Source organism: Stegastes partitus, unplaced genomic scaffold, assembly GCF_000690725.1.
Source record: "Stegastes partitus isolate 25-593 unplaced genomic scaffold, Stegastes_partitus-1.0.2 Scaffold1286, whole genome shotgun sequence".
In the NCBI taxonomy this organism is placed as follows: domain Eukaryota; kingdom Metazoa; phylum Chordata; class Actinopteri; family Pomacentridae; genus Stegastes; species Stegastes partitus.
The window spans coordinates 88,388-101,346 of NW_007579017.1; the positions used below are offsets into that span (position 1 = coordinate 88,388).

At 41.5% G+C, this 12,959-nt stretch overlaps 1 protein-coding gene across 1 annotated transcript in view; it reads left to right on the forward strand.

Moving 5' to 3' along the window:
* The window catches only part of LOC103369425 (unconventional myosin-VI-like), a gene marked incomplete at its 3' end in the record, with an annotated part of 141,202 nt that overhangs the window by 27,861 nt on the left and 100,382 nt on the right, over window positions 1-12,959 (forward strand). Inside the window, exon 2 of the mRNA XM_008298140.1 lies at window positions 5,029-5,163. Within this exon, the coding sequence (XP_008296362.1) occupies window positions 5,047-5,163 (117 nt within the window). The remainder of the gene's footprint in view (window positions 1-5,028; window positions 5,164-12,959) is intronic.

Consider the following 12,959-nt stretch of genomic DNA (forward strand, 5'->3'; position numbering starts at 1 on the left):
TGAGTTATGGCCAAAACCACATCTTATGAGGTAACAGTGACCTTTGACTTCTGACCTCCAAAACCAACAAGTCCGAGTAAATGGTTGTGCCAAATCTGAAGCGCTTTCTTCCAGGTGTTAGGGAGGTATCATGTTTAGTAGAATAGAACAACCTGACAGCATAACCCCTTAGAGCAGAGCTGTCACTGGTGTGGAGACATAAATACGGTGACATCAGTGTTTAAATGGCAGCGATGCTAGAACAGTGTAACATACAGAGGTAAATATACCTGACGATGTTGTTCTACAGGAGTGCATTGTTCTTTGTTGGAGGCTCTGACGGCCTGTGGGAAGAAACTCTTTGTCAGTCTCTCAGTGTGTGATTTGTGTGCAGGCTCTGTCCTGATCTCAGCTCACCAACAGGCTGTTGCTGTGGGGGGTGATTGGGGTCCTTCACTGTCCTCTGAGCTCTGCTGACACCCCTCCTGCTGTACAGGCTCTGCAGGGAGGGGTGTTTGGTTCCCATGATGCTCGGAGCCCATTCAAAGCAGAGTGTTTGTACTTAAAGGGACCTCCCCTCTCAAGTCGATCAGCATTGTTGTGTCGTTTTAGCTGTTGGTGTTCATGGATTGTCTCTCCACTGGTCTGGTGGTCGTTCAGCACAAGGTTTAGTTATGATGTTTGGTTGCAGAAACTGGGGGCAAGTCTTGGAGTTTGCCCCCAAACTAGTTTTACCATTATTGGTTTAAAGCTACATGACCTATAACCAAACTCACCAATACTTTACCATTACTTAGACCCATAAACTGTGTGCCAGTTGTGCCACATTTGTGCGTTCTGTAGGTTTTTCTTTGCTCAATTCATCCTGAATACAAAACGATCTGAGCTGGAGCTCTGTGTGCATGTCAACACACTCTGATCCAGGGGGTTCACCACTTGTTTTTCCTGTTTTTTCTCACACATGCTGGTAGTTTGTGGTCGGCTCTGCCTCCGGCTGCTTGTGTTCATGGAAACAACGGAGGTGGGAGGTAATGAGCTGCAGCTACTCCGGCTGTATGGCTCGTTTTTACATCAATGCTACGCATTCATTTTATACTCGTAGGAGTAGTGAGCCACTTAGTTTGAACTGCTGCGCTGAGCATATTAGCAGACATTTTAAAGTTCTACTTTTGAGTCAGGGCTGCTACTGATGAGTATTTTTAGAAATGTTGCTCAGTGAATTATCAGGAAATAAGAATGTGAAAATCCCCAGAGACAAAGGAGGAGCCTTCAGATTAGAATTAATGTAGAAAATAGAAATAGAATAGAACAGAACTTTATTGATCCCTTTGGTGTAAGCCTCAGGGAAATTGTTGAAATGTATAATTCATAGTGAGATGAAACGGCAAAAAGATGAAAGTATTCACATTCAAGAAGCAGGAATCAGGATGTTGACTTGCTTTATGTGTGTTGACTAATGGAATATTATTATTATTATGCTAATCACCTCAGCAGTACTACAGTTAACAATCAGTTCAGCTTTTGGGCTGCATGCAGGTAGACGTACATGGTGGTGGTGAGGTAATTCTCATGGCTTTTTGTTTTAAACTTGTATGCGGTACATTTCCTTTTGTAGGTGTTTTAATAAGCAACTACCAATAACAGCCCAGTTCTGTCTGGAGAAGCAGACGTACATGTTCCTGTAGCTTCTTCCAGTAGTTATTCTGATTACAGAGACATCAGTGAGTTAATTCAAAGTGCATCTGTGGCTGATACAAATAGAATCCTCAATATTCAGATTTTTTTCAATTAAAAACATATGAAAAGGGGAAAAAAAGCCAAACTTTTTTTCTAATACAAAACAAATATTTAACCTTTACAGTTTTGTCACAGTTTAATTTATTTTACGTCGTTTTTCAAAATTGTATTTATATTGTTATTTTGAGTATTTGTGCATAGACTCCAAAAAAACGTTTTAATACCTGAACATCTCATTGGACTGATAAATAGTTACCCAAAGTCTTTAAATGCCACCGTTTATGAGAGTTTAGAGGTTTTACAGTAAGATGGCTAACATTACCACGGTATCACTCAGGCTGTCTGGTGCTGTTTATAAAGAGGTTCTGTTTAACGTCCACTAGAATTCAACCATGTGTAGGATAAATAGCGAATGAGCTTTTTTTTATTTTTACTTTTTACATGAATTTAAGATTCCAAATCTTTTTACATAAAGCACATTCTAGATGTCAAAGTTCTCTCCAGTGAAAAGGATAATGATTGGCGTTCATAAAGTCATCTAACAAGTGTCGATATTGTGGTCAGGTATCTATAATACATTTATGGTGGGATTTTATCTGAATAATGTACATAATACTTTGACCTGAACTCCAATCAGTTGTTTTTGCTCCACCTGAACTGTATGTTGAGGATTGGAGAGTATCAAGAAGGTGGGAGAGCTGGTTTAAAGGTTACTGACCATAACACATTAATAACCACTGTACGCTGTGATTGGCCGGCTGTGCCAACATGAGAGACAATCCATGTGCAGCTATGCAGCAATGTGCGGCAAACTGGATTGAACAACCAAGTGTGAAAGCTATGAAGATGACATCACTGCTGGCTTTTCACTCTGCTAGCTGTCCTGACCGGCTGTAAACACTCCAGATTTTCCATGTGTACAGACAGAATGTAGTTCTCAGAGATTTTTTTAGCACAACCTCCACCATGCAGGAGGAGAAACAATAGTCTACCGGGAGGGAAACGCTATCCGATCATCTGAGCATCCCTTGTCCTCAACTGCGCTCTGCGTGATCAGTGTTACGAGGCCAACCGAACCGGTGAACCTGAGAGCTGACACACAGAGGCAGATTGAAGATGACCGGGTAGTTTATTGAAAGAACAGGTGGGGCTGGTCAGGGGAGGCCAGGATAGCTGAGGCGTGCAGGCTGAGCAGGCAGGAGACGGAGTCAGAGCCAGAGAGGCTGCAGGGTTAGAGCAACAGACAGGTAACAAGCAGAGCTGGCAAACCAAGCAGCTACAAGTCTGTTGACGCTGACTGGAAGCAGAAGGAGAGCTGGCAGACTGGTAGCGGGTTGATTATTGAGATGAGATGCAGCTAATGCAGCTCTGCTTTGGCTTCTGTACATCTGTCACAGCTTCTGCAAGGATGAGGGCGAAGCAGGAGATGACTTAGTGGCAGATGTAGCAACATGTCACTATGAGAATACTAATTTGTTTTCTTTTACGAGCCTACAATACATCAGTATGCATATTTTTGATTACAGTCGTCCTCAAATGTATTCATACCCTCCCGTTAAAGAAGGAAAAAAACAGCTGATACTGAAATTAATATTTTGTTGAACAACCGTTTGAGCCAATCAAGTGTTTTCTGTAACTCTCCATCAGACTTCTGCACCTGTATTTTGATTTTGGCCCACTGCTCATCAGCAAAGTGCTCTGATTTGTCCAGGGCAGTTTTTTATTTTTTTATTTTTTTAAATTATTGTTTTCACCCGCAATTCAAAAGCAGTGTCCTATTTCACTATGTTATAATTTAGCAAATTTTAGTTTATTATTACTTTTTTCAGTTTCTAGTTATTTTCGTGACTATTGTGAGTTTTGCCTTTTCTTTAATGGAAGGATATGAATACATTTGAGGACGACTGTAAGTGCAATCGTGTAGCAGCAGAACATGACCTGAGCTAAACTGTTTCTCTGCCCTGAACACCAGCGGCGGCGTTGAGTGTCGGGGGGAGCGTCCCACCGGGAGCGGCCCTCGTTCTGCTGCTCTCCATCCACAGTAACACGATCAGCTGCTGCTTTGACTCAATAATGCTGTAATTGGTTTGCTGGCTACCACAAAGCCCCCCGAGAGCTGCGAACACAGGAGTCGATGCTGTTTGTGTTCAGGTCACGGTTTCTTTAATTCCCATGAATCTCCTCTAAAGTGAAGAGACCTCAGAACATGAACCGCTGCTACAGATGAAGGCGAGTTAATCCATCGTTAAAGCATACTTAGATGTAGGAAACTTTTTGTACAGCAGTGCCACAATTTGTTTGAAGACATTTTGAAAAGGCTAATAAATCCAAATCAAAGAAGCTCAAAATCTCCTAAAACGTTTAAATACACCATGAAATTTTAAGATCCACTACTCTGTGTAGAAGCAACCAGAGACAGACTAATAAAGTGCTGCGCTTATATCCACTGTTGTTGATGTTGTTTACAGTCTGCTAACCTTTATGGAGACAGACATCTTCACAGTCTGAGGTTTATCAATGACTCCATCAGGCATCTACAGTTACAAGATGATTGGCCCAAAGATACCTGTGTAGAAATATTTTACTTGGTTTATTTAGAATTTAATCCATTTAGATAAAAGAGGGAAGGGATTAAATCGATGGTTGAGGGAGAAGAGAAGAGCGATTAAAAAGTCAAGAAATATTTTAAAAGGGAGCAGCAGGGGAAATGAAACTTTAATTTCTTCTAGTTATAATGGATTATTTAAGTTAATGTTCTGTTTAATTGAATGGGTATCCATGTGTAATGTCTCCAATAATTTGAAAATAACTTATTCAGCTCCCTTATTAAGTGGGTAGAGACAATCAGTGTGTGTTCTATGTTAGCAGTGAACCCATTTAAGCAGAAAGACAGAAACTATATTGGTTATATGCATACTTTAGTATTTGCAGTTCATATCATCATCATCATCACAATCCTGAACATGCCGGTCTCATCCCAACAGCTGCTGCTGAACTGTCCACTAACATGCATTTGAATGTCAAAGTTTTATAACACTTTATTTTACACACAGGACTTTGGGTGTTGTAGATGTCTCGCTATCTTCGGAGGGGTTTGACAGCGCGACCTGTTTGCTGAGTGAAATGAGCAACAGGGAAGATAGAAACGCCTCTTTGCATGTTTCATTAAAGGGGATTTCTGCAGGTTTTATGATCGTACGTGCCACTAAATTGAGGATGTGAACAGCCACTTGACTTTTTTCCTGTCACACAAAGAAAACATTATATGCTACAGCCTTAAAAACGGACCGTGTCGTGTGTCATGTTTTCCAGAGCCTCTAAAGCGGTGCGATGGAGGATGGGAAGCCGGTGTGGGCGCCCCACCCAGCGGACGGGTTCCAGCTGGGAACCATAGTGGACATCGGAGCCGACAGCCTCACCATCGAGCCTCTCAAACAGAAGGGAAAGGTGAGCGAGCTGTGGGGTCACTTGCTGAAAATCTGTCCAAGCTAAGAACACAAACCCTCATCTGAGTTTAACAACACACTGTTGTGTTTTTTGGATCTGTTTAGCTTTCTTTCAGACAAATCACCTGTTTTCTGGCAGCATTTCTGTGCCAAACACTCTTGGAAAATGTGGCTAAATGCATGAATAGCAACTGCATAACATTTTATAGTGTAGTTGGACTTAAATGATCTCACAGTGCAATAGCCCTTTGCAAGACTTAACGGGGAAGCAGCCGATCCAGGGGTTTTTGGTTGTTGCTGATGTTACTGATGTGCACTCAGACTGAATTTCTTTCACTGAGTTTATTTTCTTGATATATGTCATGTGTGTGACTGCCTTTATGATATTACCAACACTGATACGTTAAGAGTAAGAAGAGAGAGACTGGCAGCAGAGCACAGGCTTTATTCTACATTTTATTGCACAAATGTATCACTATAGGGTATGTGCTTTGACTGGTCAGACAAATGTGGACATTTCTGGGAAAGTATGACCCATCCAAACATCCAAACCTTCTCTGTCTGCCGCTTAGAGGTGAATTAAAACCTTTAAAGGCTACACGTTTGTAGCTGCTGCTCGTCTCTGCAACACACTCCCAGGCTACACAGAGGTGTTGTGATGTAATCTATATTGTCAATAACTGTCATTAACTCTCAGCGCATGCAAGGTTACAGTAGTTGGTTTGTGTATCTGTCTGTCTATTTGTTTGTTACCAAATAACTTGGGAATGGTTCACTTTCAAGGCCTGAAACTGTAAGGGTAGACAGTAGAGGCCATAACTTGGATCTGGGACTGCTGGATTTTGCTAAAATTGCTTTGGTCACAAGTTATGGAGTGATTTGTACTTTAAAACAAAGTTTCTGCTGCTCTGTCAGACATAATCATCACTGGCAGTGTGTAAATAAGCTTTTAGAAACTACCTACAACACTCGCTAAACACATTTATAGTGAAAAGACTTTCCTATCACAAGACTGTCTTTGTTCAGTTTCTGGCAGCTGGCTACTGTTGACTGCACGCATATTGCAGAACGTCAAACTTGAGAGTGTGCGCTTGCTGAGTGCAATGAAATGGTCTCAAACAACTGTTCTCAGATCAGACTGGATATCGTATGTTTGATGTATTATCTTTACACTTTGGTAGAATGATTGTATCAGCTTCAGGGGGTGATGCATTTTTGGGGGGATGCTCATCGTACATGCTACACTTCTGTACTCACGCAGCGCCGAGGGTCAGTACCCTGGAAATGTTGATATCATTTGTTTATTTGTTCATTTAAAAGGATTCCCGTTAGCTGACGCCAAGACATCAGCTAGTCTTCCTGGGGTTAGGACAATAAAATATCAAAAACAAGCATTCCAGTGTCAAGTAAAAATGGAACATAAAACAACAACAACACACAACAAGAAGAATCAAAATAATAATAGAAATACATAGAACAGTAATTAAAAAAATACATAGAAGTATATATACAGATAATAAATAGAATAATATAATGTAGAATAATACAAAAGATAATACATAGAAATATATACACATAAAAATACATAGAAAATACTTATTTTCTTAAAACCATGTAATACGCAGTTTATGATATTCTAAAATATTCCAGTGCTAGCAACTACCTGACTCACGCTCTACCTTAGGATCAACATGCACTGCAGTCATAATTATAGACTCCACCTTTAATTCATTTGCCAAGGAAGACAGAAAAAACACACAAAAAAACAAAGTTAAAGATGAACACTGATAACATTCTTCTTTTGAATAGCTATCGCGATAATGTCATCGTTATAAATTCTTTAGGCCACGATAATCAGGTTGTGAAAGTCTGATCTTGTTACAGCCCTACTAGGAACAAACCTAAATGTCAGAAAGAACTGTCAAAGCTTGAGCTGCATTGTGTTGGCACCGAGTTTTGACACAGAAGAATGGAATGAATGGGAAAAAAAAAAGAGTCTGAGTGAGAACAGTGCATTGACCGGTATTAAAAGCCCCATTAAAGAGAGGCCAGATTCCACACTGGAATGATTCACTCTTCCTGGATCTCTCCCGGCTTCCTGCCAAGCCTACTCCGATATGCTTTTACCTGCAGCGTGTTAATGATTTGATGTGCCACTTAATCTGTTGTACAAGAGACCACGTTTCTGGAAGCAATAAAGCATCGTTCACTGAATGGTTCACCTTCAGACCCGGCAGCCTGCAGGTCTAATGTGCTTGAGTGCAAAATTAATCAGCGCTATCTGAAGTCAAGTGGCTCTTCACAGCAAGACAAACAGGCTTTCTTTGATATCTGCCTCCCACCTCTGCTCGCTGCTAATTCACTTTTCTGCGGGACGATGTGCCATAACGCTTTTAATGTCCCTGAGAGGCTGTCGCCACGGCAACGGCCAAAGCTTCGCGTCCATCTCGGTAATCTTTCCCCGGGAAGGCCTCGGTGACTGAGCGTTCCCTTTCAAAGAGCCTCCTCGCTAATTGTGTTTGCTGTCGGCCTATAAAACACACGACTGTCACTGTTTAATGGAAACATGACTCTCTGGGCCGACGGTGTGTTTGCGCTGTGTGCAGCGTTGTGTGTAATGTTTGAAATGGAAAGGTGTGTTTGCTCTTGTCTTTCATGTTTTTACCTGTGGTATGAGTTAATGAACTGCTGCTTAGTTTTTACTTTTTCTTATTTCAGTAGAAAACCCTTCAGAAAGCCTGCCTTTCTCCTACCTGGGTACATGACCCCTGACTGGAGCAGAGTGCAGTTTGAGGCGCAGCAGTTTTACAGCAGTCATTCAGCAGCGATTCAGTCGGTTATGCACTTTATTACCCTCCTCGGCTCTCAATGATCGCTCCCTGCATCCAGGAATATTGACGCCACCGCTTTGTTAGTTACTATGGTTCTGATCTTTGCACATTTGCACGACAAACGATGTGGTGCAGATAAAGTTCTCTTGGCGTTTAAAGCAACACGCCACGTATGTCTCATATATCTACAGGCTTTAAAACCTTATGAACGGCACATGTGGTCAGCTCTGAGTAAGAACAGTTACAGTGGATTGAGCTGAGCTCAGGATGCCTCAGAAATGAAGACAAGTTGAGCACATAAATTACGACCTAATGTGTGCACAGATGTAGTCTTGGGCTACGTTTCTATAGTATTTCTGTCCAAAGCGCTTCACATGTGGCCTCGCGTTCATTCACAGATGAGCTTCACTGCAGTGTGTCAGACTGTGTCACAGCAGAACAAACTCAGCTCATTTTATATCACTGTGTTGGCCTGAACATGATAAGATTTGTGAGTGTTAAAAGCAGATAACATGTTGCTAAAATGACAACCGAAAACTGGAATTCTGTATATAGATGTAGATATCTGTCTTTGAGCTGCTTTGATAAGTTTTCATTTTTCATTTTCTTTGTGACACCATTTGTATTCTGGCATTTGGACTCCTGTCTCCGGACACAACTCTCTGCCGCCTCCATTCCACATGTTGTTGTTTTTGTCTGGTATCTCCAGTACTAATGCCGTAGAAAAACAAGTACTGCCACGTTTTCAGAATTTTGGCATCGCTTTAGCACCAAAGTATCGGTTGTCATGACATTCCTAATATGAGGCGTCACAAATTCAAGCCCGTCCATTCGTCACATCATAGGTTTACTTCATAGTCCTGATCTTAATAATGGCAATCTGAGCTGATGTGTTCACTTAATGTGCTCATTTCTGAAGTGAATGTTTTGAATATTCCTGCTGCAATATCTGTTGAAAAGACATTAAACAGATAATATATGCTGACTTTATGCCTTTTTTTTAAAATCACATTTTTGCTGCTGCATTAGCCTTTGAGTCAAACGGCAGTTTATTTGGTGTGCTCTCTATTGATGTTTCCAGTTGTTCACCAAGTTGCTGCAGGCACAAAAACACTGCCAGCTTTCTCAGGTGGATTTGTCATAGTAACGCTCAAATTCCTGTTCAACTGTTTCCATGCTGTATTATCTTATCTTTGCACCTCAGATCCACGTGGATCAGATTGTAGAAAACAGCATTTTGTTGATCACATGCTGAGATTCTGTTGCCCTGAGTTTTGTCTCCAAGGAGCTGACAGACCCTCAGCAGCCATGACCCTGACTTTAACAGTGTATGACCCCAAGTCATTTTATAGGTAGAGACAGTACAAAGAGTGTGAAACGGTTTCCTGGGAGGCTGAGTTCACTGTAAAAATGCCCTCTGTTGGTTCTCACAGCTTGCAAAAATGTTATTTTTTACACTACAACGGCTGCTTTAGAAACACAGCGACTTGTCCTCTTCAGATCTGCTGTCAGAGCGAGTTTCCGGGCTGCAGCGGAGGCCCGTAACAGCCTGAAACACAACAATGTTCAGTCTGTCCGACTGCAGCCAGTTTGTGCCAGTGTGTGACGATGTGCTCACTTGCTGGCAGACCTCCTGAGAGGGACGTCAGGAGAAAGACGGAGAGCATGATCCTCTGTCATACTATCAGTCACAGAGGCTTTGTCCTGTGGTGTCTGTGCATCCCAAGAGGGCGTCCACTGTTTGATCCTGCTGATAATGGAGAACACGGCATTTAAAAAGAAGCTGTCGATCAGTTGCATATGTACAAGATACTTAAAGAGACACAAAGTAATGTGACATTCTGGGATCCATAGAGTCTCAGAGTTACTTATTTTGGGAGTTTACTGAGACTGCAGCGAGTATAAGAAAGGGAGAAAAGGATGTTTGCTCAAATATGTATTTATTGTGTTGTGGTAGCCATGGTGATCCACATGGATGAAGCCAGTGAGTGTTTTGTGTCTGTGAAGATTCTCAGTCATCTAGGTCATGGTATTCTTGTAGATTAATCATAGCAACTGGACTTGCTTGAGTTCCTTGAAGGCATTTCACCTCTCATCCAAGAGACTTCATCAGTTCTGACTGACTAGTTGGGAGTTCCAGATACTTATATTCTTTTGGAGCCATTAGGAGCTGTGGTGGCGTTTTATGACTCGACAACCTTAAGCAGGAGCTGATGTTTGTTCAGCTTTTAGCTAGTTGTGACAACCAACATCCTTCCTCAGAGCTTTACAGTGATGAGGAAGTAAACACTTACGTAAAGATAGACAAACCTCGTCTCCTACTGGTTTCCTGAAGAGTGATTTAAAAAAAAATCAGTGTGGTGGCTTCGTCCAGTGACATGTTTGCACTGCTTGACCACATGTCTACACTGAACATGTAGCACATTCAAACCATTTGGTGAGCGGCTGGTGCAGCACTACGTTTCCATTATGATCAGTAAGCGTGGCTACACCAGGCGTATAAGTGTTGCACAGTGGAGTCACATACTACGAATGTAAAAATAGACCAGGCTTGTGTTTCTATTATTTATGTCAGGTGTGTGTGGCCCTTACATGGAAATGGATCATAGCTATATATATTTTTTAAAAATAAGCTGCCATTATATAGGAAATGACTGCTTTGTTTCAAACACATACCACTTCAGAGTTTTGATCAGCATTCATTTGCCAACACCAGCTGACAGTTGCTTGGTAACTTCATTCCTTACAGAGTCTACTGTCGTCTGTACATGGTAATTACCCATAATACACTGGAGCACAGTGCTGGGTCCAGAACCCGAAGACAACAATCCCAAAATGAAAGCTCACCGCCTTGCCTTAATAGATGAGTTGTTTGGTCTCCAAAATATTAGAAAATGGTGAAGAATCAGTGTTTCCCAAAGCCCAAAATGACAAATGTCTTGTTTTGTACTCAATGAAGGTATTCAGTTTACTTTCATGGAGGAGTAAAGAAACAAGAAAATATTCAAATGTAAAAAGCCCAAATAAGGGAATTTACCTAACAGAAACAGAAATTTACAAATTACTGAGTTATGTACTGAAGAGTCAGATGAATGAATAGTAAGAGTTTCTGAACAGCCACCTCTTGCACTTGTGTCCAGAGTATGAAGTAAAGGTCAGGTAATGGTCAGTCAGAACTGGTTTATGATGTAATGTCCAACCACAGCTCAGTGCCACATATAGTTGTATGTTAAATCAGTAAACAGAACAGAGGTACAGTTTCAGCTCTTGGCTGGCCAGTCACTGTGGTAAAGGTGTAATTGTTGGATCAGTGGTTTTGGAGAGTCACAGAAATGGTCAGACTGAAATCCTCCTAATGCAAGAGTGGAAAGCTGTGGCAGGGAGGCAGGTTTACTTCCGATGCTACCGTCCTACACTCAGCTCTGCATGAGTATACAGTACAGGTTTAAATGTGGGGAGAGCTGCATACTGAACAAATGACCCAGAAGGTGGGAAATTAATATGAGGAGGTCAGTCTTCTGGTTTCAGGACCATCTCCACACTCAGCCACTGTTAGTCCACCTCAGTGGTGATGAAAGGGTGAACGTTGTTCAGCTTTCTCTCCTCAGATTATTGGCCTTGTGTCACCTCCCCCCACCTCCTCCATTCTCCTCACGCGGTACAGTATTGTGGAATCCGTCCAGTTTGGGCTGAGAATGTGGAACATGCCACCGCTGGAAAGAATGAATCGACTGTACGTCACCTTGGCCCTGCAGCCTTGGCGTACCGAAGGCCTGCAGTGCCTCTTTAAAGGGGCAGATTAAGGCTGGGCCCTGCAGAGGGAGCCTGCTGGAGCCTACAGGAGGTGGCAGCCATTGGTCTAAAGATCACAGAAATACAACACACAGCCCCACTCTCCAAAACACTGAGGTCACATGTGTCCTCATAAAGCCTGCTGTATTAGTTCAGCATGGTCGGTTTTAACTGGAAGAATGTGAGATGTGTGGATACGAGCTGCAGACTCAGAGTACAAGTAAACTTTATATGGAACAATAAGGCAGAGGACAACTTTGGTCCCTTTGAGGGTCGGTTTGACTGGATTATTGATCGTTAAAGCATCACACAGCTTTTTAACTTAAAACATCAACGCTCACATCTGAGAACCTGACAACAATCAGATATTTGTCATTTCTCCTGGAAGTTGAAAGAACTTGGGATCATATTTTTTTAGCTTTAGCATTAGCATCTTTTATGTGCAGGTGCAGGCTGTGGTTTCTGATGTCAGATGTCTTCTTACTGATGTTTTTAACAGCAGTTTGGCAGCTACTTTACTATTACTAATTTCTAGAGTGTTGAACAAAACTGATCAAAACTGTTTTAACAAATCTGGAATTATGTGGTGAAAAGAAAAGTATAAATGAATCAAAACACATTTTAGATTCCTTAACGTATTGTATTGTGCATTTTGGAGTAAAATTTTTAAAAAGTTCAATGTTTTTACGCTCACTTTCGTTTTTTTTTTTACATTAAGAGTTAGTATTTGGATAATAACATTAATAATGAGAGATGGAAACACCTTTCCTGATGCATTCTGACATGGTGAACATTTAACTCATGACTGATCAGCTGTTTCCCTGTTTTTTGGCTTCCGGACATCATGAAACTTGACCAATAGCAGCTGACATGAAACATTCGACTTATATCCATTTTTATGGAAGTTTTGTCAAAAGTTAACTGTTTGAATTTCTCTCTTCTTAATGAGACCATCAGTCGTGTTGTGGTTCACAGCAATGAGTCAGTTCAACTATTCGTCCATATTATGGTGAGAAGTGCTCATCTAACAAAAGAGGAACAAGAGTCCATCATTCCTTTAACACATGGAGGTCCGTCAGTCCAGAACATTTCAAGAAAGTGTCACTGTGATGAAACTCTCATGAGAAACAGAAAAAGAAGACCAAGACTTTCCTCTGCTGCCAGTTCATTAGCA